General features: G+C 44.9%; 2 protein-coding genes across 8 annotated transcripts in view; one reads left to right on the top strand and one right to left on the bottom strand.

The window, feature by feature from the left end:
- The window catches only part of Atg2b (autophagy related 2B), a 68,751-nt gene extending 63,771 nt beyond the window's left edge, over positions 1–4,980 (bottom strand). For 2 of the 5 annotated variants that reach the window (XM_063241183.1, XM_063241184.1), the window contains exon 1: positions 4,429–4,979. In XM_063241183.1, the coding sequence (XP_063097253.1) occupies positions 4,429–4,590 (162 nt within the window). In that variant the 5' untranslated portion in view covers positions 4,591–4,979. Of the gene's footprint in view, positions 1–4,428 lie in introns of all 5 variants that reach the window. The other 3 variants (XM_063241186.1, XM_005000488.4, XM_063241185.1) reach the window with 2 other exon arrangements.
- A 43-nt stretch (positions 4,981–5,023) lies between these two features.
- On the top strand, positions 5,024–25,726 carry Gskip (GSK3B interacting protein). 3 transcript variants are annotated; one of them, XM_003462997.5, is made up of 4 exons: positions 5,024–5,155; positions 20,992–21,250; positions 23,826–24,029; positions 24,277–25,726. In XM_003462997.5, exons 2-3 carry the CDS (start codon positions 20,993–20,995, stop codon positions 23,985–23,987), a joined length of 420 nt encoding a protein of 139 aa, XP_003463045.1. In that variant the 5' UTR covers positions 5,024–5,155; position 20,992; the 3' UTR covers positions 23,988–24,029; positions 24,277–25,726. The 3 variants fall into 3 exon arrangements, with proteins under 3 accessions (XP_003463045.1, XP_005000546.1, XP_023417798.1); XM_005000489.4 differs by lacking the exon at positions 5,024–5,155 and adding an exon at positions 5,260–5,449; XM_023562030.2 differs by lacking the exon at positions 5,024–5,155 and adding an exon at positions 16,337–16,505.
- The last annotated feature ends 341 nt before the right edge of the window (positions 25,727–26,067 follow it).

The raw sequence follows: 26,067 nt of genomic DNA, 5'->3' as shown, positions 1-26,067 counted from the left end.
CTTTCAGTCTTCAACCTCTTTCTTCAGTGTTCTGTAATTTTCATTGTAGAGGCCTTTACCTCCTTGGGTAGGTTGATCCCTACTTGCTGCTTTGTTTGGCTTAATGTGATGGAATGCTTTCTGATTTCTTTGACAGTTCATTATGGCATAGAAAAGCTATTGATTAATGTCAATTTTATATCATTAAAGGCCAATTACTTCTTACTTTACATGTGTTTTTCCTGTTTGAGTTCCTTTGCAATGAGCATGTTATGGCTGTGTCTAGAAGTCTCCCCAAAGCCTCATGTGGTCACAGGTGGGGCTTTTTCAGTGGTGGCTGAATCTAGTATGTGGCTAGTTTGGGATTGTGTGATTACTAAGTCAGTCCACTGATTGGTCTGACATCGTCCTAAGTAGCTAAGAGTATAAAATAGTTAAGTATAATAAGATAGAGTATAAAAAGGACAGGAAGAAGCTGCTAAGGCCCTTGCTTGCTTTGCCGCCTTCTGCATGCCATGAACTGTTTTTCCTCTATGACATCTGTCTGCCATGCCACCCTACCATAGAGCCAGTGATTTACAGATTGAAACTTCTACAAACTGTGAACTAAATAAACGTTTCCTCCCTTAACTTGTAGGTGTCCAGCATTATGTCTCAGCAGTTAGAAAAGTAACTAATAACTAATAACAGAATAACTAATTCATTTTATAATTTAAATGAACAGTTAAAATAGATCAACATGTTTTAAAGTATACAAAAGCAGTGACAGCAGTGATAGTGATGTTAACATCAGAGAACCATCTAAGAAACTCAATTTGGTGGAATTCTCTTGTTCATATGCACCACAGTTTCTGCCCCACAATTGTGACTAATTTAAATTTCTAAACACAAGCGGTCAGAAAGTGATACTACAGCACTGTCAGGTGCTCACGTCATGGCAGCCAGAAAGCAGAACATGAAAAAAGGAGTCAGGGAGGAAGATAAACCTTTCCAGCCATGCACTCAGTGACCAACTCTTTAGACCAGATTCCACATCCTAACAGCAGTCAGTTCTAAGCCACCATAACCCAACCATCTTCCTAAAGCCCCACTTTAAGAGTCCATGAGGCTTTGTGGGGACTTCAGATAGAAATGATAATATTCTGCCCCTGACCCCAAAAGACCCATGCAAAAGCCATTTAGTCCATCTCTAAAAATTGCCACATCCTAACAGTTCCAGCATTGCTGGAAAGTCCAAGTCCAAAGTCTCCTGAGACTCAAAAGCAAACTCTTAGCTGTGAGCCCCTGTACGATCAAAAGGAAACTAAACGTTACCAACTACAGTATACAGGGCAAACATTCCCATCCAAAAACAAGAGACAGGAAGATAGAAAGGAATGGAACCACAGCAAGACAGAAATCCAGCAGGACAAGTCGTGTAAAGACAGTAAGCGACAATAACTTTCTAGTTTCCTGGTTTCTCTTATGGCCAAGTATTTGTAACTCAAGTTTAGAGATGAGCAGTTTCCTTTTATCCAGGGTATAGCTGTAAAAATGCCAACCACTTACATGATGATGAATGGCCACGCTAGTATATGTTACCTAGCAGTATTTTCCGCTTTTTCAAAGTAAGCAAACATTATAATTACAAATATGAAAATTATTCCTTTTTAGAAGGTACTTGTACTATGGAGAGAATGGTTTTTAAAACTATATTTGGAAATATTTCCATTGTTCCATGATTTTGTTACTCAAAACAATGTCTATTTTTAAAAAGCCTATTTTTAAAAAGTCATTATCTACAAAGATTACAAAAGATTTGAAAACATGAAGACTGTTGCAACCAACCTAAATCTTTTGAACAAAGAGTTGGGAGTGGTTAAGCTTAACATATTCTGCACATATAAAAATTTAGCACTTTACAATTACTTAGCAAGGTAACTGAGATCAGGGGAGAAGAGACTATCAGTGTCAATTTAAAGAAAATTCTTTGCATAACTGATAGTTACAAGAATTAAATCAGTAGTAATTTAGCCTGGGATATAATTCTTTCATTAGGATCTCTGAATCTTTGCATCTTTCTTTCAGCCATGAAAGTGACTGAACTCAACTGTTAAGGGGAAATGAATTTAGAACCCTAACTGAATAGTTAATATTCAGGTATCACATCAAGATTGACCTTAATCCTTAACACAGCACACTAAAATTTAAAAATCAACAACAGCAAATATTTCTGCCTTGCTATTGTCATTTTTGTTGATATAAGTCATACTTTGATGACAGTAAAACAATCCTAGGTGTAGTCATAACTTATTTTGCCAATGATTCTGAAGTCAAACTATAAAACTGAAATATCACTATTTCTGGAGCTGGATGTGGTGGGCCACACCTATAACCCCAGTACTGTGAAAGATGAGGTTGGAGGATTGCTGGGAATTCAAGGCCAAATTGGGCTACAGAGTTGATTCAAGGCCAGGCTGAATTACAAAGTGAGACACTGTCTCAAAAAACAAAACACACACAACAACAACATAAAACACTTCTGCCTTCCCATGAGGATCAAATAACTCCCCCCCACACACACACCCATAGGAACAATGCCCAGCATAAATAAACAGTCAATACACATTAACTGCCTCCTCTTCATTCTTAGCTATGGCGTGTGAGGCTGTTAATTCTGACATGTCGGCTCCATTGGAAATTAGTATGCTCTTGGGTGTGGGTGGGTCGTGGAAGTGTGTTCTTGAGTTCTGTATGTTCCCTCACCTGTTCTTCTCTGGCCCCGTTCCCCTGCTCTGCTTAATGTCGTCCCAACATCCCCCTCCACCATGAAGTCTCTGCGTTGGAGCCTACCGACCTTGTAGTGAATTTCCTGAAATTGGGAGCTAAATTAACTTTCAGCCTTTAAGTTGGGTGTTGGGTACAACGAGAAAGCTGACTAATGGAGTATTTTATGAAGAAGCATAGGCTTAGGAATTAAACAGATTTGAATCCTCACAGTAATACCCAACAACTGTGTGACTTATTTAACACTACTATAAAACAAAAACGCCTGCCTTTTAAGGTTAATGTCAACTTATTAAAGAGTAACACACCGAAAGTCACTCTTCCTACAAAAGCCATTTTGTAAGTGTCTAGGGCTGGTATACAGCTCTGTGGTACTGGGCTTGCCTAGCATGTGCATGGCCCTCGCTTTGATCATCAGCGCTACCAAAAAAAAAAAAAATGAACGTTTAACCCTCATCATTGGAGATCATTCATAACTGTACCAAAGGCACAGAATCCTGGGTGGTTAAATTCGAAAATATCTATCAGAATTCCTATCTTCCGGTAAGAATTACACCTACACAGTACCCTAATATAGCACATGACGTGAAATGTATACTCCATTAATGTTTATTGAATTCAAATGAATTGCTATGTCACTATTACCTGGCTAATCATAGCAGCCTAGACTACTATGCTGTAGGATGGGTTACTCAAATAGAGCTCTTTAACAATCCTGCATACTTTCCCTAGTTTAAGTCATCTACATACTGATATATTATTCAGTTATTCTTATTCTCTCCCACAAACAAATGTCAGAACCAGGAGCTACCACAATTTAAGCCTTTCTACTGGGTGGCAGGTGGGAAGGCTGCCATTCCATTCTTCACAAACACAAAGTGGAACAGTGGTAAAGTACTATCCACTCGACCCACAGATGCAGGTACAGTCCTACATGGGGAAGTGAAACACGCATGAAACATTTGTAAGTCAGGATGAGTCAACTCACCGCCTCTGGATGACAAGCACAAAACAGGCTTTTAAAACGTCTGAAAATCACGGCTTCCGCGCTTTTGCAATGCCATGTGAAGCTAAGAGGCACAACTCCCCAGCACCCCACCACCATTCACAGGCTGGGAAGCCAAGCTGGCCTTGTAAACATACAATCAGGCAGACCAGGCAAACCGGACAAGGAGGCCTTCCCCTAACTTGCTTCCAGACGGCAAACGCTGTACTGAGTCAAACCAGGCAAACCCAAGGTCTGCAAGCAGCCAACTCAAAATAAGTAACTGGAGATTTTGACATCCCAACGGTCCTCTTCATTCGTAACCTTTCGGAATAGCATCCAATGAAACAGGGTCTGTCTGCCCCAAAACCCTGCGATCCCCGAAACCGAAAGGACAGGACCGGTCGCCTCCTTCCCTAGGCTCTTTTCAGCCCCTTCACAGACCCTGAAGCCCTGACTCTTGTCATTCTCCTAATTGAGGTGTGTAGACTCCATCACATCTGGTAAGTTTCTCAGACACGCGATGTGGGGGAGCAGACAGAATAAACAACACTCTGACACGTACCCCTAAGCCCCGCCACACTCAGGTCCAAACACTTCCCAAGGAGGGACTGACTGTCCCCAACCCCGGCGACAGTCACTCGATCGCCCTGGGGAAGAGAGCGAATCCCGCCAGGCCGGCCGCCTGCAGCTCTTACCCATTTGTCCAGGGGGACCTGGGCGAGGGATCCGGTTCCCTGATACAGGTCCAGGCTGAGCTGCTCCAGGCTCAGCTTCTCCTGCAGGAAGTGGCCCAGGTACCTCTGCAGGAGGTACCGACAGGCCCTCTTCTTGATGGACTCTGAGAACGGCCAAGGCATGGTGACGGCTGGCGGCGGCGGCAGCTCCGGTCCCGAGGTCCGGCCGGCGTCCGCAGGCCGCAGCGAGGTCTAAACCCAGGGCGGCCCCAGCATGCTGGCTCGGCGCTGTCGTCCCTCAGCGCGACCCCATCGCCCGCGCCGAGGCGACGGCGCTAGGCCCGATGGGGACCAGGCGCCGAGTAGGACCTGCCGCCTCTGCCGGGAGATTCCGGCGGTCCTAGTCGGCCCAGAGAGAGAGTGCAAGACACCGCGCGAGGGAAGACGGCAGAGTCAGTGGCTACACCTCCAACGCCGCCGCGCGACAAATTTGTTGTCATCTACCAGGCGCGCTCCCGACCTTAGGGACGCTCCCGGCGCGTTCGCGAGACCCAGACTTCCTGCGCGCCGGTCCGGCAGGCGGAAGTGACGCAAAACTGAGAGCCGGGGAGGCGGGGAAAAGGGCCCGGGCCGGTGCACTTCCGGTGGTGGGAAGGGGGGCGAGCGTCAGGGCGAAGGCGGGGCGGTGCCGCGGGTCGGCTCCAAACGCCTCCGGAGGGAGGAAGAGGAGGGCTTGGGACGCGCGCAGGTGAGCTCCGCCGGGAGGGCTGCGGGCTGCGGGCTGTGCGCTGCGGGCTGTGCGCTGCGGGCTGCGGGTGAACGGGGGCGGGCGGGCAACGAGATTCTCCGGGCGGGACGCGGCACAGCGGCGGGCGGTGAGGGGCGACGGGCAGGTGGGCCCCCGGGTCCTGCTGAGGGAGTCCGGGGGCGGATCCAGCCTGGGTGTTCGCGTCCAGCAGATCCCGGCCCCTCGGGAACAGGCGTTCTGTGCGCCGCCAGCCGCACTGCGAGGACTGAGCCCCTCTCAGGCATCCCAGCCCAGGTATTGACCGGTGCCTATTGTCAGCAAGTTGTCGTCCCCCGCTTCCTGCAGGCATTGTTTCCAGAGCTTGCTCTTCGCCGCTCTTCGTCTAGGGGTTTGCGGTTTGCAGAGCGCCTCTCCTATATGATTAGTTACTTTTCCTGGGTCGACTGCTCGAACGACCAAGAAACTTGGGGTTTCAAGGCATTTGTATGCAAAAGTACTTAACGTGGCAGATGGCCAAAGCCTCTCAACTCCGCGGGGACCTCGGTAAAGTAGGATTTGTGCTGTCCTGGGAACCTACGCACTCGAATTCTGCCTTTTAGGTAGCAAATCATGCAGAGGCGGAGCTGACTGTTGAGTTAGGCAACCCAGAGAGGCCCGGGTGCGGCGATCCGATCGGGAAGCCAGAGATCTTGGGTTAAACTCCTGACACTTACTAACCAAGCCACCTTGAACCTGCCACTGATCTCTGCTAACCTGCGTCTCTGTCTCTTCCATGTGTGAGCCCTATTAATCCCTTAGGTCCAAACTCTTAGAAAGATTAAATGGTGTAGGAAGAACGCAGACCTAGTCAAGGCCTGAAACAGACAGCTTTTAAATGAAGGGTAACTAATTCAGATAACGAGTTTAAAAAGTAATATTAAATGTCTTGGCAACCATTTCATGAATGCTAACATGGATTAGAAATATTGACAGATGCAGATCAGGTTCTGCTCTGCACAGCCGCCTTTCCATTTTAAAACCCGTGTGCTGGCTCAGACTCCCTGTGATCAATGATATATACATAGATAGATAGATGCCAGTAATTTTTTTTAAAAACACTAAAATAACTAAGACCAGTGTGTTCTCCACTACACATGGTTGTTGGATTTTTGATGCCGCTCATTCTTTGTAGACTTTCCCCAGGAACTTCAGTTCCCTTGCTTTTCTTTCAAAAATATATTCTAAAGGCCTGTTAAATAAGAGTTGCTATAGTTAGTGCTGTAGAAAGTGTAAACAAAATAACCATGCAGAAAGAAGCTAGGGCTGGGGCTCAGTGCTAAGAGTGTCTGCCTAGTGCAGGCTGCCTTGGATTCAGCCACTAGCACCAAGAAAAAAAAATCCCGAACCTTCAAGGAGCTGATATTTTAAAGTAGAAGGTCTGTTCATTTATCTAATATTTATTGATTTCCTGCTGTATAGCAGAAACTGCTACAGATGTTGGGGTCACAGCAGTAAACAGATTATATCCCCTTCTTCATGGAGGTTGCATTTCATTAAAGGGAGGGAAAACAGTCAAACTGAGTAATTCGCAAGTAGTGATGAATGCCATAGGAAAAAGTAAAGCAGTTGCTATAGTTTGGATCTTAAATGGCTCCCCAAAGATCATGTTTGGAATGCTGGTCCCTGACCTGTAGTGCCATGGGAAATGGTGGAAACTTCCGCGTAGTGGGAGAAAGCAGGTCACTGGAGCTATGCTTTGAAGAGTGAATTAGGATCCTGGCCGTTTCAGCTCTCTCTTTGCTTCTTGGCAGCCATGAGGTGAGTGGTTTTCTGAAACCATGAGCCAGAAGAAACATTTTGTCATGGTTATGTCTGTGGCCCCAGGCCTCATGAGTTTGCATTGCGCATTTGTGATGGTTCATTGTCTAGTGCTTGGATTGATGGTGTCAGTGCTCCACCCACATAGGGGTGGAGCTACAGGTGAGCACAGCAAGACCAGTTAGAAAATTGCAGTAATTCAGCCTGGAGCTCAGTGATTTGGACCAGAGTGGTTGCTTTGAAGGTGTTTGGATGGAAGCAGTTCTAGCTATATTTTAAAGATAATAAAACATGTTTGTAAGAACTAACTACAGTACTTTCCATAAAAGGAATTTAAACAAAACGATGTGAAAAGTCAAAAGGAAGAATCTCAACTGACAGTGAATTAGGACTTGGGAGGTTTAAACCAGACTTGACAAGCAGCCAAGACTGGACTTCTTTCAGTAACTGTTTAATAAGTGGTTTCCTTCGTAGTACAGTTACATTCAAGCTGCCCATTGGGTATCCGCAATTTCAGTTATGAGAAAGGAAAGTAAGGGGGCTGGGGATTTAGCTCAGCAGCATAAGCACCTGCCTTACAAGCAGGTAGTCGTGAGTTGGATCCCCGGTACCAGTAAAAGAAAAAAGACCAAAAAAAAAGAAAGGAAAGTAAAAATTGAAGATTTTGCAATAACAAATGCCTCCTAGTAAAAGCATTATGTGCCTTGTACATTTTATGCTTCTCATAAGCGAAATTCAGCATAAATGTTAGTGCCTGTTTGGTTGCATCTTTAGGTCACATAAGATAAAACGTGCAAGTCACAGTGCTGTTTTTGTGTTTTGTCAGAGACAGAATTCTGCTGGGTTTGGTGGTGCATTACTATAATCCCAGCTACGCAGGAGGTTAAGGTAGGAGGATCACAAGTTCAACATCACTCTGGGAAACTTAGATTTTTCTCGCAAAATAAAAATGGGCTGGGCTGTTGCCTAACATGCACTGAGCCTTGGTTCAATCCTTAGTACTAAAAAGGAAAAAAAAAGGTGCAAAATGCCAGCACCTAACAATAATTAGAGAATGAAAATAACTGCCCAATTAAATATTGTCAACTTTTTAAAAATTACATAAAGAAGTTTGAAGTAGCAGGTTAGAAGAGAGATACCGTAGACTAATGAGTCATGCAAAAATAATTGCCCTTTTGGCTGGGGATTTAGCTCACTGACTCAAGCGCTTGCCTGGTAAGTGGAAGGTAATAAGCTTGTGGGATCCCTAAAAATAAACATAATTGTCCTTCACAGAAATCCATGTAAAGGAATCAACATGTGAAAGAAAAGGCAACCAGGTGTCATTGACCTTTTTTAAGATTTACAGCTAAGGAGAATGAGCTCCCAAGTTCCAGGACTCTTGGAAGAGTCCTGCAGAAAAGCAGGAGCAGCCGCAGCTACATCCTGCATAAAAAGCACCCAACTTAAGAGTCAAGCACCGTGAGTTACATACTCAGTGCTTTCTTCTAGAAACTGTTTTCAGTGTGTAACAGCTAACACGTCACATTCCTTGAACTTTGCAGGTGCCTAGCGCCAGTGTAAGTGCTGACTGTGTTCAGTTCTTTGTTCTGTGCATATTCCTAAGGCAGATGTTACTGCAAGCTTCGCCTTAGAGAAGACAAATAGGTAACTGAGAGAGACTGTCCTGAGTTGCAGGGTAGCCAAGTGACCTAGCTGATGTTCCAGGCTGCTTGAGAGGCCCTTGACCACCACACTGTGCTGGCCACTTCTTGTTCACGGTGAAAGGATTTTCCAGACCATAGTGTGAGGTACAAATAATAGTAATTACGATTAAGACGCTGCAGTCCCAGCCCTCCACTGATTGTTACAATGTCAGCTAAAAAGTCAGGCTTTCTTCTCTACTGAATACTAGTGATTGCTGGACGACTCCTGGACTCTTTCTTGTCAGACCATATATACAACCATCACTCCGTCCGTTCTGTCTTGAAGAACGAAGCAGACCTCCCCAGTTTTTCCAGTTCTTTCATGCTATAAATTTGTGACGAAATAGAGTGAAGTCGAGTAAGCTAAGTAATTTGGTAGTTAGTATCTTAATAATGGTTTCATGAATCCTCTAAAAACACAAAAGAGCACAGCCCAAAAATTTTACCAACAGATGAGAAAGAGCTAATTGCTAAATAATTGATGTGTGGTGTTTTAAGGAATCATTTTGAAGCTGTGCAGGAGGCGGTGCAGTCTACCAGGATAAGGGAGGGACGGCAGCTGGAAGGAATTCGTGTTTGAAGGTTCTGACACCAGCATGTTGTCCCCTAGAGAACCAAGGCCTGAGTGGCCGCAGTTAGGGTTTCTGTTTTACATCTCTGTTGATTTGTTCTGTGGTGGTGAGAATGTGTTGTACTAAAGTTTTGTGCTAATTAACCCTTACTTCTTATGGATTTATATAGGAAGGAAAAAACGAGTTTGCCAGTTTCTGGTTTTTAAAGCAGAAGTTGAGAGGTTTTCAAAGCATTTGACTGTTCTCTGACAATCTTACTTACAGTTTTTTGTTCTGAAGGAAAGGTTTACTGAAATACAGCGTTGCTCCTCCCTACAGTTTTAAAAACTTCCCAAATTACTCCAGGTATGTCTTCACCCTTAGACATGCCCGCATCAACAAAAGCCCAGTGCCATGCTGGTGGCTTGGTTTGTGATGCATAAATAGAAAAGTGTGTATTGAGTTCAGATTTTAAATTTTTCATTTCAAAACTGCATATCCCAGAACACTGAAAACAGACATAAATGTTACGTATTACAGAAAAAAAGGTTAAACCAAGTTTTAGCTTTGACAAAATTCTAAATGCTATTAATCATACTCTATGCATCTTTGAATTTTCAAAACGGCTGCTTCAGGTATAACCCATTTAGGCTTCTTGGAGTGAGGCTTGTATATAACTGAAGCAGTGCTTGTCAGCTGCCTCCCTGCGGGTGGCAAACCTTCTCCCGTGTTCGGGTTCGAGTTCGGTGATAGAGCAGCCCGCTGCAGCACAGGCTCTGAGGTGCACCACTGCCGGCCTCACCTCTCCAAAACACAAAAAGTCTGCTTCCTGCACGGCGTGCTTTCCAGGAGTTTACAGAATTTTAATCGCCTTTTCTTTCTGAAGCCAAACTAAATTCTCATCGTACCATAGAAAAATTAGGGTACAAAAAATTAAAACTATCATTAATTGCTTATCGCAAAATAAATGGCATAAATGAACAGAGTTACAGCCTTAGAGATGCCTAACTCAGTATTAACCTTCCACCTACTGCTTCATCTGTCTGTAACTTTCTCCTGCCACACACAGTGCTTGACATTTCCACCTTTTTTAGTTAACTCCTTGGGTTAGTACTTTTCAAACTTACTTTTCACTCATATTCCTAGCAGAAGGCAAAGGAGACTCTAGAGGTTTAGGTATGCAACCTAAAAAGAACGTGGCTTGAGATTTCCAAATATTTTCTGTACTTTTGGGGTTTTTTATTCAAAGCAGTTTAGCATCATATCCTACACATCAATACTATAAGGATGATGTGTGCTTTCCAAGAGTGTCTACCGTGTTTATCCTATGTCTTTGTATACTACTTGTCACACACCTGAGTCGCACACCTTGAGGAGAAACGAGAATTTTTCTGTTTTTAATTCATTCAAAAAATATTCTGAAAGACCAGGTTTATGCCAGGCCCTGGTGCAGTGGGTATCTTGGGCTCCCATCTGCGTGGTTGGCAATGGTACAGACACACAGATTATTAGTAGTGGTACCAGTTCCATCCTGCTAGGGTGCTGCTTTTGAGTTTGTGGTCATTTGGTCATCTTTGTCTTGAGTTTTGACACAGAATCCTGAAACAAATACGTCTAAAAGTCTTCGGAGTAGTGTCCGGTCAGATGTGGTGGGGCACATCTGTAATCCCAGCACTTGGGAGGCTGAGGCAGGAGGATTGCTATGAGTTCAAGGTCAGCCTCAACTACATAGCAAGGCCTGGTCTCAAAAAATAAAAAGTCAAAATATATATTTTTCAAGTTAAAGTCATGGGTCTGGGATGGGGTACAGCTTAGTGGTATAGCAGTTGCTTAGCCTACATGCTAAGCATGTAGGGTCCATCCCCAGCACCACAGAAAGGGGTGAAAGGCTATCATCCAAATAAAATAGTATATGTGTCAAAAATGTATCTTAATTTGTTAGTGAAAGAACCATCAAGACAGTAAAGCTGGTTGAAAATGGTGTGGAAGAAAAACAGAGTAGTGTGGAAGAGGCAAAAGTTAATGAAAGAAAAACTGATGGAATAGGATTGCAAAATTCGCGCAAAACTGACTGGTGGAACTTCTGCTTCTGGCCCACCTTCACCTGAACAGTAGACAACAGGGGAAGCAGGTTGCTGGGAGTGTGCCTTTAAGTTAGGGATGCAGCCTGGTCCCCAGCTTGTGCCCGACCCCGCCCTCTCACACACACACCTCTCTCTCCCTCTCTCTCTCTCTCTCTCTCTCTCTCTCTCTCTCTCCCCCCTCCCTCCTTCCCTCTCCCCCTCTCCCCTTTTTCCCCCTCCCCCCCTCTCTTTCCTGCTGCCTCAAGGGAGCAGCTATCCTCTGCCACACCATTTCATTGTGATGTTTCTGCCTCGGAGCCAAATGACAGCGCTCTAAAATCTGAGAAACAATAAGCCAAGATCTTTTCTCCTTTGGAAAAAAAATTAGCAAAAGTATATGAAACAAGCTTTTTCAAGACTGGACATCAGGCAATGGCCAGTGATCTCTGAGAGGCAGAATATAAACAAGATAAGCCAGTTGCCCCAGTTTATTGCCTGGGAAAGAAGGCTGGTGGTCCCCCTAAATTAATGACATGGATGGAAGAGTCCAGGGATGTGGAGTCAGCCAGGACAGGGTTCAAGAAACTAGAGAACTTCACAGAGCAAGAGCTGAGGAAGGGTACTGAGGGCCTGCAGGTGAGGACAGATGGGCTAGGAAAGAACTAACCGGAAGGAGGGGAAGCGATTTTCTTGGCTAAAGGAAAACCACTTATATTTCCTGCTCAGCGCCAGAATGGAAAAACCTTGTAATTCACGGGTGTTGGTTAAAAAGTGAGAAAGTTTTGCCTTTCTACTGGAGCAAAGTTAACTAGTCACTAAATGGAGCATTAACGCATTTTTTAAAAAATTGAAAGCAAAATCCCAGGACAATGCTTAGTGATAGAGGGATATAAAGAGCCAGCACCCAAATCAGTGTTATGCATCCAGTCAAAATCACTGCGCGTAAAAGTAGAAATTGGCTACATTTTTTATCTTGCTTGAGTTCATATAAAAACGTTTAACTAAATGTGCCTTTATATTACTCAATTAAAATTGCTTTTAAAAAAATTACCAGGCACACAGCAGCCTATAACACAGTGAGGAGAAAAATCTATCAGTTGAAACTACCCCAGATTAACACCGTGAAACAGGTAGATGGGGCAATCAGAAACTAAAAGCTACAGAAGAGATTACACGAACTAGGCAGAAACTTGGAAGATTTAAAAGATGAGAACTATAAATTCACATATGCTAGGATCTGAACAAACCCCAAGAAAAGAAGCCTGAGCCAAGTTTATCAGAAGAACACTGACACCAGATTTCCCGCAGGAAGCCGTGTAGACAAGATGACCATGGAACCAACCTTTGTAAAGACTTAGAAGACCGAAACATGATGTTTTAACCTAGGATTCTGTGCCCAGCAAAACATGTCATAACAATGCAGGTGAACCAGACTTTTCAGATAGCCTAAAGTTGAAAGAATTCATCAACACCAGACCTGCACCCAAGAAGTGTTGAAGGAAATTTCTCAAGCAAGAAATGAAACAGGTTATATCTGGTGACAAGTTAACAGAGGGGTAGAATCGGTCACCTTTCTCATCCCTGAGACACGGTACCCAACACCCACACCTTAGAGGGAGAAGAGGTTTAATCTGGCTCATGGGTTGGGAGTCCATGGCTGTCCCGTGGATAGCGCCATGGCAGAGGAAAGCGTGCCCACTGACATACTTCATCCAAGCTCAGTCTCCGAACCGCAGTTAGCTAGAACTCACCCGTGATCCTTCCACAGATAGGTGTAGTGCCTCGTGAGCCACTCACCTTCAAAATCCCTGCTTCTAAACACAGGCAACTGGGGACATTCTAATCTAAACCATAACAGTAACTATGTGATTAAATATAAAATAATTTTATCGATTACAGTAATAGTATTTAGAAATGTAAACAGTCTAAACACCCACATTTAAAAGGCACAGGTTACCAGACTGGATTACAAAAAAAAAGATGGGCCAAACTAAAACCACTTAAGCTATAAGGACATTGTTACTTCCCTTCCAAGACCTCAGACCAGCCCATTATTATCGGAATGAAACTGCTGCTTCGGCCTGAGCGCCCTGTTAATTCCTCCCGCTAACAGTGTCCCTCTACTTCAGTTAAGGCTGCCCTTAGCCGTGCTTGCCTCACTGTCCATACTCCCGCCCCTGCTTGTTCACATGAGGGATCCGTCACAACTCCTCAGGCCTTTCTGCTGTCCTTAACTCTGTCAGGTCCATCACAGGCCACTTTGGACGGACCTGTTCCGAGAGTGAAGTGCAGTCCACATCCCCGTCACAGATCGTGGGCGGTCAGGATTCTTAGAGCGACAAAGGCTTCTGTCCATTTGTGTTGTAAAACATGATGAAGTTATGTGGCCAAGGCACGTTCATGCATGTTTAATGACAGTTTGTAGTGGGACCAAGGTGTGTCTGTATTTCCCTAATCACTAGCCACTCACAGAGAAGTACATTGCTTTGGTTATAATTATGTATTTATGGCTTTACTATTTGTGTATTTCCCATACTTATTTTCCAGATCAAACTGTAAGCTTTCAGTAGACATCTTTAATTGGTAGTCTGTTGCTCACAAACAGAATGCTGGATATATCAGTACACTATGAGGTATGAAACACTATTAATAAAATGTGTCCAAAGAGACAAGACTGGGAGGCTAAAGGTGTAGCTTAGTGCTAGCTCACTTGCCTAGCATGTGTGAGTCCCAGAGTGTAATTGCCATGAATAAACAAGCAAACAAACAAGAATTTAATGTGTAGGAGGGAATTTGTGTATGTTTGCTATTTCAAACCCTGATGGCTGATTTCTCCCCATAGAAGAGTTAGGATTTAAGTGTTTTTCTCCTTCCAAATTTTGCTACTCGTGAGAAATTTAGTTCATGGCCTTTTATATTTACTGATGTGTCTCAACCGTGATATAAACTCACTTGACTGTCATGTCCTCTATATGTTTTCAATATTTCAGTAAATGAACATTAGTAAAATGTTCAGTTCATCGCCTGTGTTACGCTGGCCAGGGTGAGGCCTGAGTAACAGCTGCGCTGAGCAGCGCACCCGGACTGCCTTAGGTGAAGTAGCTTGTTGAGCCTGCAGAGGAGGAGCCCCGAGACCTTTACAGAACCCTCACCCTCACATCGCCCTCTGTCCGGTGGCCGCGCAGAGCGCTGGTGCCCGCCTGCGTGGTGGTTCTGGCGGCTGTGCCCCCTGTGCGGCGGCATCGGCATGGGGCGCAGGCTCCTCGCAGAAAGCAGAGCTGGACCTGCCCCGCCCGCCTCCCAGGGGCCGCGTCTGCTAAAACCAAACACCGCGACTCAGGCTGCAAGTGACTGTGCGAAGAAAGAAGAAACACGCCTGCCTTCGCGTGTGCCTTCTCCTGTTTCCATAGTACATCCACCGCTCTCACTCTGAGTCGCAGCTGAATATACATGGTACTGTATAGATATGGGACGGAAGTGCATTTACAAGGTGTCCGCTCGGGAGGTGACTCATCAGGGTTCCTAACACGTGTAGCGCTGTGTTTCTGTCACTCCTTGCCCGGTCCTGTCAATCCTGTTTGATTTCCCGTCAAGTGAGAGAAGAGCGAGTGACCTAACAGGAGAAGGGGGCTGCTGAAGCCACGCCCGCAGCCTTCAGAAGCTTCCAGAACAATCCGGCCGTTTATCTGGAACCTAGCAGGGGCGGGCGGAGTGACACGCTGGCAGCTGATAGGCCGAGCCTTTGCACATGCGCGTAAAGCTGGAGGATTGACGCGGGTTTAAAGAACACAAGCGGGCGCTGTCCAGCGCCAGAGAGAGCTACATGTGGAAAAACCTATCAGTGTCACCAGCTGTTGTGATTTGTGTGTGGTGTGCGTTTCCCAGAATCGCAGTACTGGAAACTTGGTACTCGGTGTGGTAATATTAAAAAGCTACGGTAGAGCCAAATGGGGTGGCATACTCATCTTCCCAACACTTGAGAGCCGGCGCAGGAGGAGCCCTGTGAGTTTGAGCCCCTGTGGGCTACATAAGCAAGTTCAAGGCCGGCCGGGACTACCTAGTAAGACCCTGTCTCAGCATTGCCCCCCAAAAAGCTAGGACAGAGTGTTTAGGAGGTGAGGTCGTTGGTGGGGGGGGGGGGTGCTGTGCTAAGAAGTGGTCCATACCATTCCCCTAGAATGCTGGTTCATTCTGACAAGCATGACCTGCTATCAAAAGAGCCAGCATGGCTCCTTGGTCTCTGGCTTCCTATGTCACCATGCGGTCTCCCCTACTTGCCTGTACTTCATCATGTCATCCACCAAACAGATTGGGCTGCCCAGTCCTGAACTTTAGGCTTGGCAAGCTGAACAGATCCCTTCTTTAGAAAGTTCCCAGTTCCAGGTATTTTGTTTCAGCAGCAGAAGGTGGACTAAGTCACCAGCTGACTTCATGTTTTTTGGTTCTTTTCAGACTGTTGGAGAGAGAATCTGATTAGATAGGCCATTTGCCATGCAGCATCAAGTAACTGGACAGAGCTCTTAACCCAAGACAGGCCTGAGCCCCTTGCAACCTTGAGATGGTGTCATGAATTGCATCACCAGGGCCTCCCTGCCGCATTTTGCTGGAATTGTGATGCTGGCATTGGTGATGAGAAGGCAAGGAGCAGGGCGGGTACCTGGTGCTGTGTAAACTGCCCAGCACCTTATATTGCCTGCTTATTAAAGCTAGTTGTAACTCTCTCTAAAAAAGAGAGGCATTGGGGCTGGGGATTTACCTCAGCGGCATAAGCGCTTGCCTTGCAAGCAGACAGTCATGAGTTCGATCCCTGGTACTGATTTTAGAAAAAGAATGGAAAAAAGAGAAGCATTTAAAAGAAATCCCTTTACTATTCTTTTCCTGTGAATAGTGTGGGGACACTACGGCAGTTAGAGTAATGGCCCCTCGGAAATGTCTACTTCTAACTCCCAGAACCTCTGAATTTGCCCCTACATTGCAGAAAGAACTGCAGGTGTGGCTAAGTTAACACACTTGAGACTGGACAGCACCAAGGATCGGGTCCAGGTGTGTTCAATGTAATCGCATGGGGCTTCAATGTAATCGCAGGGAGACTGAAGAGATGCCGAGAGTCAGGAAAGGAGGGGCAGATGTGGAAGGGACCAGAAGGAACTCAGGTGCCTCCAAAAGCTGGAGATGATTCTGTGAAGCCTCCGGAAGGAGCCCAGCCCTGTGGACACTTTGATCTTAGCCTTCACACCTGCAGAACTGTGGGAGGGTAAGTCCTGTGCTACGCTAAGCTTCTGGTGATTGGTTACACAGCAGTGGGAGACTAATTCAGGCACGTACTGATACTCAGATTCTGTGAAGCAGTTTTTACACAGCCAGCACAAAAATACTCACCATTGTCCTGGGGTTCTGTATTTTAAACCCTTCTAACCTCTCTCAGGCTGTTACACGGGGCTAGCTCAAGCATGCTTTTCATTTGGGATGGGTTCCTGGGCCAAGACGCCATCTGCTGCCAGGAAAGTAAAGGGAACTGTTGGCCCTGGTAACTGAAAAGTGCAGCGGTTGGGAAACCAGGACGGGCTCGGGCTGTGCGTCCTCGTGACTGTTGGCTCTGTTCTCTCCCACTGTCAGCATCATCCTTGGACTAGTGACCCCTCTCAAGGTAACAGTTGGCACAGCCAGGGATGGGTGCTGCGGCTGAACTATTCTGACTCAAAGGCCAGAGGGAGTTTTCAGAGCTGGATAGCATCAGCAGTGTCCCTGCGTCTGGAGTCCGTCTCAGTCCCTTTGCTTAGTTACTGTTCTCAGTACGGGAACGGAGCATTTTGAGTCCCCCAGAAAACCTGGGTATCAGGCCGGAGAGAAAATATTAATAACCAAGAGTCAGTTACAGGGGCTGGAGATTTAGCTCAGTGGCATAAGTGCCTGCCTTTGTAAACAGGCAGTCGTGAGTTCAGTCCCCGGTACCTGATAAAAAGGAAAAAGACAAAAAAAAGAGTCAGTTACAGCCAACAAAAATACGTTATAATTCTACTAGAAAATACATGTGGGGTGCTTGAATACTAAAATATTTTTAGTTGCTGTATGTCATCATCAAACGTTAAGTTTTCTGCATCAAAGATTCCTGAGCAAGTCTTCTGAGAGTTCACAGTCTTGGGGAAGACGTCTTTCTCCTTTTGCAGTATGGGGCTGATTGTAACACTGCAGCAGTTTGGTGACCTATTTTACAACCCTGTTAGGATGTCTTCCTTTCTAGTACCAGACTTTGCATCATTCCCCATCATTAAGGCCCTATTTGCACTGACTTAGATTCTTGCTAAAAGAAATCTTTATAAACTGTCTGACTTCCTCACATAAACATCGTTTTCATGTAATTATTATTTCGGGTGTCTGTAATTGAGCTACTTGGTGGCACAAGCAAATAAAGATGTTTGGTATTCATGATGGTTAGAAATCTACAGGCAGTCACAATGCAAAATCTTCTGAACTGGTAACACTGTGAAATGGGCTTGCATCTTGTATATAAAACCATGATACTAAGCAATATGTTGATTGCACTAAGAGAAAGGAATTTTCAGAAAGCAGATATACCTGTGTGCATGTATAATAATTCATCATTAGATTTTAGCTGCTGGCAGATTGCTCCAGCAGTAGTTGGTAATTTTGTGATCGTCTCATTGCTAGCGATGGGGGCTTGGTAAAGTGCTGTGGAGATGAGATAAAGGACCCTTAGAACATGAGTCCCTCTGGCAAAGCTTTGCTCTTGCATGGCTGATGTGCAGCTATAGAAACTCTGCCCGGAAGAGTTTTGCTGTTGCTTCCTGTAGCAGAAAATGTCATTTACCTTTTCCCTGTCCTTTTAAAAAAAATTTACCTAGAATTTTAAAGCATCGTTTAACTCTTTACCATAACTGTAGTAACCTCTGCATTGAGTTACAAGGAGTGAGCAACCTAAAATGCGAGACTCCCTTCACACGCGCAGATGGGCCTCTGAAATAGACTGAGTCTGTGTATGCAGAATCTAAATCTTCTGGGGCTAAAGATCCAGGAAGCTTTCTTTCAGCTTTAGTTTAAACTTCAAGAAGACAAAATGTAAAGCTAGGTGTGGTGGTGCACATCTGTAATCCCAGCACTTGGGAGGCCGAGGCAGGAGAATCGCAGGTTTGAGCCCAGCCTGGACTACGTAGTGTGTTCAAGGCCAGCCTGAGCTACACAGCAGGACACTCCCACACACACCAAAACAATAGATGACAAAAACTAAATGGCCTGAGGTGTGCTATTCCTTCATTTTACTCTAGCATCGCTAAGGTGTAGAGCTGTTGGGCAGCAGGAAGACGGTGGCTTGTTCCATTCCGAAGCAAGTGGCTTGAGAGCTAGGGCTGTATCCCATAGCGCTCCCTGCCTGCCTGGGTCCGCCCGCCCCGGCAGCACGAAGCCTGAGGGATCTTTTGCCTTTTCTGTCTGCACTAAGTGTAACAGAATAGATGGGATAAGCAGTTTCATGGTGACTTCAGTCAGAGAAGACCAGAGCAACAAATACAAACAAATAAAAAGCTACTCTGTTAACTGGAGGGTAGCAGTCAGTCAGATCTATAAGTAGAAAACAGTTATTTGGGGAAAAAAAAAAAGCTTGGCGCTGGACCAAGTGTGTAATTCATACCAGTGGGCTTGCCCAGAGCATGCACCAGCCCCGCCCTGGGTTTGAGGCTCAGCATTGAGGGAAAAAAAAAATCTGAAAACTCAAGCCGCGCCTGCACAGCAAAATCACCCAGGAGCTCTGCAAAGCTGCCTTGTCTCCCAGCAACTGTGGTTCTGCTTCACCGCAGGTGGCCAGGGCATCTGTATCTGTGTAAGTTCCCAGGCAAGGCTAGTGAGCAGCTGAAATCAAGAGCCACTAACTTAACTGAAAGAATTTTGCTCTTTTTTTGAGACAGGGTATCGCTATGCAATTCAGGGTGGCCTTGAGCTCAGGTTGGTCTTGAACTCGACCTGTGTAGCCCAGGTTGGTCTTGAGCTCAAAATGATCCTCCTGCTTCAGCCTCCCAATGCTGGGGTTACAGGCGTGAGCTACCACGCCCGGTATTAACGGAAAGAATTTTGAACATCAGAAACAAGGGCACAAGTAGATAATTTTAGAAAAAGAAATGGAATGCATGATGTAATAGGTGCTTGGTATCACATACAAGCCATCGGCACTGTCAGAAAACAGGCTGTGAGGCACCTCTGAGGAAGTGAGTGTTAGTAATCTAGCCTGACCTCTCCAGCGTGCTGAAAGGGGCAACCAGACCTTGACCCAGAGCCCGGGGGCTAGGAAATGAGTGTTAATTGAATCTGAGACTGAATGCAGAGCCGTGCCTCATTCAAGACAGCGGATCCTTCGTGCATGCCAGAGAAATGAAAACAGTCCTCACGGGTGCAGCCTGCTAGAAAAGCACATTGTCTTGTCCACTGAAGCCCCTTTACCATTCCAGTGCAGTTCACATTTACTAGCTTGTCTCCTCTATACATTTCCAATTACCGCAGTGCTCACTGTCAGGAGAGTCCGCTGTGCTCCATTCACAGAAGAAATGCTCAAACTAATGACGGCAGCCTGGCAGTAATGAAAGATCAAGTTAGCATAACAAGTAGTGTTTTTGAAAATACAATAGATGTGCCAGTTCAAATATGTGGAGACACTGAGTTGTGTAGTGAGTGGTGTTAGGGTAGTAGGTGTCCACCCAGAAAATGCAGCTGCAGGAAACAACCTCCAGAGGGACCAAAGACCTAACACCAATGGAACGAGAATTTCAAAGATAGCTCTGGGGATTTTTAAAATGTAACCCTGAGGGAGGAAAGGCTTTCTTACATGAAACTCCAAGTCCAGAAGTTATAAAGGATACTGCAGAGAGGTGATGAGTTTTCACAGGCGAGAACTTGAACTCTGATTTCAGTTTGTTTCCAGTTTTGCTTTTTATGACTGTGTTATTTTAGAACTAGAAATATCCTATAAACATCCAAAAAGTGTTCATTCAAGGAAATACACATAAAATGATGAACTCTCGCCTTTTGTCCCTCAAATTGGGCACAGATTAAAAAGGTAGTCATTATGTGTAGCTAAAATGTACCAATAAACTTAATTTAAAAATCTCAGAGTAGGTGAGAATTGTGATGTCCCTTTCCTGTGCTGGTGAGCACGGCCTTTTAGAAGGGTGAATTTTGAAGGGCAGCTGTTCAGAGAGAGGTCCTTACCCAACACATCAGGGTCTGCAGGTCTGTACAAGAGGAACAGTTACACATGGGAAGCTAAGTGTGTGGTGGTGGTTTTACTGAGCCATTGGTTGAAGCAGCTAAAAACTAATAATATAAACACTTGTTAGTGCGAATTGACTTCTTAGCAGTTGGTGAGAAAAATACCCTTGTTTGAAAAATCTAAAGATACCTATAATTTTACTGTGAGAACTATTGGCAGTGGTTTTAGACAGACCAATCCCCCCCCCCCAAAAAAAGATAGCAAGTTTGCTTTATACTAAGCAATCATAAAGAAAACTGCTTTGTTCGGTTTCTGGTTTTTCGGGACAGAGTTTCACCACGTAGTCCAGGTTGGCCTTAAACTCACTATGCAACCCAAGCTGGCCTTGAACTTGGGGCCATCCTACTGCCTCAGCCTCCCAAGTGCTGGGACTACCAAACTGCCACACCCAGCTGAAGAACAGCTATTTTAACCAAGCAGGGTTTTTCACAGCTTCCTATTAAAAGCATGTGCAACTGTTTTGCAGGATGGAAACAGACTATAATCCCATGGAGCTGAGTAATATGTCAGGATTTGAAGAAAGCTCAGAGCTCAATGGTTTTGAAGGAACCGAGGTCAAAGACATGAGACTAGAAGCCGAAGCCGTGGTGAACGATGTTCTCTTCGCGGTCAAGAACATGTTTGTTTCGAAAAGCCTGCGCTGTGCAGATGATGTGGCCTACATCAACGTGGAGACCAAGGAGCGGAACAGATACTGCCTGGAGCTCACGGAAGCAGGGCTTCGGGTAACTCACTCTTCTCCTTGGGAGAAAAAAACCCTGCCACCTTGCCAAAAAGGACAGGGGACTGGAGAGTGTACGGGCCTTCAAGAAAAACTGGTTATCAGGGAGCTTCCAAAATTTAAGGAAAACTTCCTGGAAGTTTTTGTTAGTTTCAAGGTCTCACTCTGTAGCCCAGGCTGGCCGCAAACTTGCCATGACCCTCCTGCCTCAGCCTCCCAAGTGCTAGGGTTACATGCATGTACATCATGCCTATCTGGTTCTTGTTAATTTTAAAGTCTTCTGATCAGCATGAGGAAATTGAAGTTTGTCAGATCAGAAAAAAGTCCTATTTTCACCTTGTTATGTCTTTAACCATCACCCATGAAATTTCTCACCTATAGCTAAATCTGTCCCCCAAAATTCTGTTCTCTGCAATCAGTGAGGTTTGCAGTCACTGTGGTCCCAAATCTTTGTGCACCTCACACCACACAGACATCTCTTCTGTTAGCACAAGATATGTGCTTACCTCCTACCTTTTCCAGCTGTCAGCTTGGAATTAAATCCCAATGAAATCCTGAGATTCCAGCAGTGTCCATCAGTCCTTTGTTTCATGTATTTCCTATTACAGGTCAGCTTCTCTAGGCAGAGTGGCCTTCCATGTCCTTTAAACCCGAACCTTAGCTTATGGTAATGGAGAGTGACACCCGTGAGCAGCTTTAAAAAAGGAAAAAGCTTCTGCTGTGAAGAAGTCACTGAACACGGGTAGCTGTTGGGAAGTCATTTAACTTCCTAACCAGTCTTCCGTGGTGGTCAGAAATACTTGTACCGGTCATAAGATAAAGAGCAAGGCCTACGTGAGCACAAACATGACGTAATGTCACGTTAAGTACACTGATTTCCTGCCCTCCAGTGGGGCCGTGGGTGCCGCACACCCCTTGAAAAAGCAGTAGGGCTCCTCACAGCGGCCACCCAGGTAGCTGCTTAGCTCTAGGAGCCCTGTTCACCAGTTTTGGTGCCCTCCTTTCAAAAGTGCTTCCTTTGTACTAGAAGCTGTAGGGCATCGTAAATATAAACAGGTAAACTGGATTTTGAGGTAAGTGACGAAGGTAAATTTATTCTGAATTACACTGGTTAATTTTCAGTTGTCTGTTCTGGTAGAATTAGAAATGTTCGAGGTAAATGATCATGGGGACTCAGTCTCTCTGAGTCCCTACTTTATAACTTGGAACTGAGAAACAAAAAAGGACCTGGGGGATGGTCATAGAAATAAATTACCTGGTTTTGTTTTTTGGTACGGGGGATCGAACTCATGACCTTGTGCCTGCAAGGCAGGCGCTTATGCTGCTGAGCTAAATCCTCGGCCTGAAATAAATTATCTGAAAGACTCAGATCAGCCATCAAACCTGGTATGAATAGGCATTCAAACGTTTGTCTTTCAGTCTGATTGACTTAGCTTTTATTGAGCAGCCGTCCCAAGTCCGCAGTTGGAGGTGAAACCATGATTAAGATGTGATCGCTAGGGGCCTGGGATTTAGCTCAGCAGTGTCAGCGCCTGCCTGGCAAGTGCTAGGTTGTGAGTTCCATCCCTGGTACCAAAAACAAAACAAAACAAGATGTGATCCCTGTCTGCAGGAAGATCCCAGTGGCAGGGAATGGGGACCGGACAGAAGTGTCCTGCACAGCAGCGGGCTGCAGCAGTATGGAGCTGAGGAGGTAGACTCGCTCTCCTTAGGTGTCTACCTCCACTTGTCATTGGAAAACAAGTACTGTTTTGTCATTGGAAAACAGCTTCTGTTTCTAACGTGAACTTGGGATTTTGGTGGCTTCAGTAGAAGTCACTGGGCTGAGGCCATAGCTCTGGTAAGATGCTTGCATGTGACAGACCCTGGGTTCAGTCCCCAGTAACAAAAAAAAAAAAATTAAAATATAAAATTTCTGCAGGAGCTTTACAAATTTTAGTCAAGTCAACAAAAAATTAATCTTGTCCTGTGGTAAACTGTTGAATCATGATACATCTTATAATCTTGTTAGAAATAAAAGCTTCAGTTATGCTTAAAGGGAAAAAAAGAACCACAAAGTAATATTCCCTTTTCTGTCATGGACTGAGCATTTGTTAGTACTAGGTGAAAGTGGCCCTTTGACTTTACTAATTATAAAGCTAAGTAGTTACTAAAACGATTTAATTAAATAGATGAAACTTACCAAATGAATTGTTCAATCCCTAGTACCAAAAAAAAGGATTGTTAAAAGCTAAATTTCCAGGAATAATATCTAGAATTCCTTATAAAAGGAATCTAAGTACTAATAAAAATTATGAACTAATATTACCTATTATGCATTAATGTAGTAGATCCTCAGCACATATATAATTAAATAGGACCAAAAGAAGTATGTTTTGGAAATGGGAAATGAAATACTGTTTTTGCATAAACTGTAAATTTCATTCTCTTGATTCCTTTTAAGAGCAGAAATAGGTAAATCGATTTCTGAAAAACATTCTGCAGAGAGCATTTTGCTGTTGGCGTCCCTGTCCTCTGTGAATGGTAGGGGCTGGCTGAGAAGCGCCCAGCGGTCCTCACTCACTGGTCTCTCCCCCCAGGTGGTGGGACACGCCTTTGACCAGGTGGAGGAGCACGTGCAGATGCCCTACCACGAGACCGTCTACTCCTTGCTGGACACACTCAGCCCCGCCTACCGGGAAGCCTTCGGAAACGCGCTGCTGCAGAGACTGGAGGCCCTGAAGAGGGACGGCCAGTCGTGACTCTGCCTCTTCCTGTGGAGGGAGCTGCTGCTGCTGCTGCTGGTACAGAACTTAGGCGCTGAACTTGAAACTCTCCGTTCAGCCCTAGTAGAAAACGCACCTCTGATTTTGTGTACTTACCACTTGCGTCACATTCAGAACGTTACTGACTAATGAATTGTCTTAGTTTCTGGCTCATGACGGGGAGTCTCAGGCCATTGCTTTGATACTGTCACTGAGACATTTAAGTTTCTTCCTACGAATTCTCTGCATTTCAGAACCTAATCAGTATTTCATTCTTTTATTACAGGGCTTCGATGCTGCCAGCGCTCCCTTTGACATAGGAAATTCTAGATTTGCACAGTAATATAGGAATTAGAATTGCCCAACTTCCAGCTTGGATGCAGCCTGCTACATCAGGGGTTTGGACTGACTTCCTAGGGATTATTTGGGGACTAGCCTTACTGGAAACAAACTGTCAACTGGTTTCCCCTGCACAAATTTTGAAATTCACTGTTTCACCTTGTCTGTTTGTATTACAAATATGGATTGAAAAGTGAATCCCGGGCTGGGGATTTAGCTCAGTGGCATAAGCACCTACCTGGCAAGTGTGGGGTTGTGAGTTTGATCCCCAGTACCAAAAAAAAGAAAAGTGAATCCCTTACATATGATTTAACGTGTGTTAAATGAAAAACAGGGACCAAAATAGTTCTGTGTTCCTCGTTTGCCACAGCCAGCCATCTAAGCAGAGAAGGAACTGTTAGCAAATGAATGTAATAATGATACCTAAGCACATGAGCAAATACAGGAGCAGGCTCCACCCTCAACAAACAGCAGCCTCGCTGTGTGTGACTGCAAAGGGAGAAGCTCCTGGTTTCCCGGAATGCAGTACTTTGACCTGTGTTGATTCTTATTCCGAATGTCTGTTTACATGATGTACAGTGTATATGCAGAAAGTATTTTTGCTCCCACGTTTCCTTTCTACAACGCGCGGCTTTGGTATTCCGCGAACCCCTCCCCACCTCCCCTCCGTGTGCAGTGTACTGTGAGTGGACCGTGTGAGTTCAGACCCACGGATGAGTGCAGTGTTCAGAGACTTCCTATTTGACAAAGAGATCCTCTGTATTTTCTATTTTGTTACCAGCACTGATATTTATAAACTTAAACCACTTGACCATGCTGCTGCATGTTTTCAAGTACATACTGAACAGTAAAGATTGAGTTGTTTTCTTAACAGTCATTGAAAGCAGGTGCTTTAGAATACTGAACTAGAGCCCTGCACCCAGACACACCTTCATCAGTTTATCATCCGCAGGGCATTTCGTCATTATTTTTTGAAAATAGACATTTTAGGCTCTGAGTTCCTGCGAAGGCTGGAGGTGCAGCTCAGTGGAGAGGATTTGCCTGACGGGTGCGAGGCCCTGGGTTCAGCACCCTGCACAAGCAGAGAAGATAGATCAGGTGGGACCACAGCACACCAGAGCTGTTTGCATTGCCCCCACGGTCACGTGTCATTGCAGTGCTTTGTGTTGGTGACTGTGTTCCTTCTCAGCTTTGTGTTCAGATGCTTTCCCATTTGGGCAGTGAAGTCTAACCAGGTTGACCTTTCTCATGCTTCATTAATCTCAGGCTAACTGTAAAAGATATTTGTAAAGTTCGAATAAAATCTGTTTACTCATACTTGAGTTAAGTATGAAGAAAAGCACTTGTATCTTTAAAAACTGAAATTATTCATTTGCGATAAATGATTAATTGCAAGAGGTACAGTTTCCATTGTTTTAGTTTTGCGTCGTCACATTTTGATTTAGGGTGAAGTGAGTTACTCTTTTTATTACCACATAAAACAGATTTACCTGAGAAACCTAGCATTATAACCTCCATTTTCTCATGCCTGTAATCCCAGCACTCGGGAGGCTGAGGCAGGAGGATCGTTGAATTCAAGACCACCTTGGGCTACAAAGTGAACTCAAGGCCTGTCTGAACTGCATAAAGAGACCCTATCTCAGAAAAATAAAATAAAACCTCCATTTTCCCTATATGTACTGTGGTAAACAGTTTAACCAGGTAAACTGAGCCTGGATTTCACTTGTAAAGGAAAAAG

Source organism: Cavia porcellus, unplaced genomic scaffold (genome assembly GCF_034190915.1).
Source record: "Cavia porcellus strain 051 isolate PalLab524CR breed Dunkin Hartley unplaced genomic scaffold, mCavPor4.1 scaffold_31, whole genome shotgun sequence".
In the NCBI taxonomy this organism is placed as follows: Eukaryota; Metazoa; Chordata; class Mammalia; order Rodentia; family Caviidae; genus Cavia; species Cavia porcellus.
This window is presented reverse-complemented; position numbering and strand designations above follow the sequence as displayed.

Coding starts and splice junctions, on each gene's coding strand:
- Gskip (XM_023562030.2), top strand. CDS start 16,378: ATGTGGAAGGGACCAGAAGGAACTCAGGTGCCTCCAAAAGCTGGAGAT. Junction 16,506..20,991: donor ACCTGCAGAACTGTGGGAGG/GTAAGTCCTGTG, acceptor ACTGTTTTGCAG/GATGGAAACAGACTATAATC. Junction 21,251..23,825: donor TCACGGAAGCAGGGCTTCGG/GTAACTCACTCT, acceptor CTCTCCCCCCAG/GTGGTGGGACACGCCTTTGA.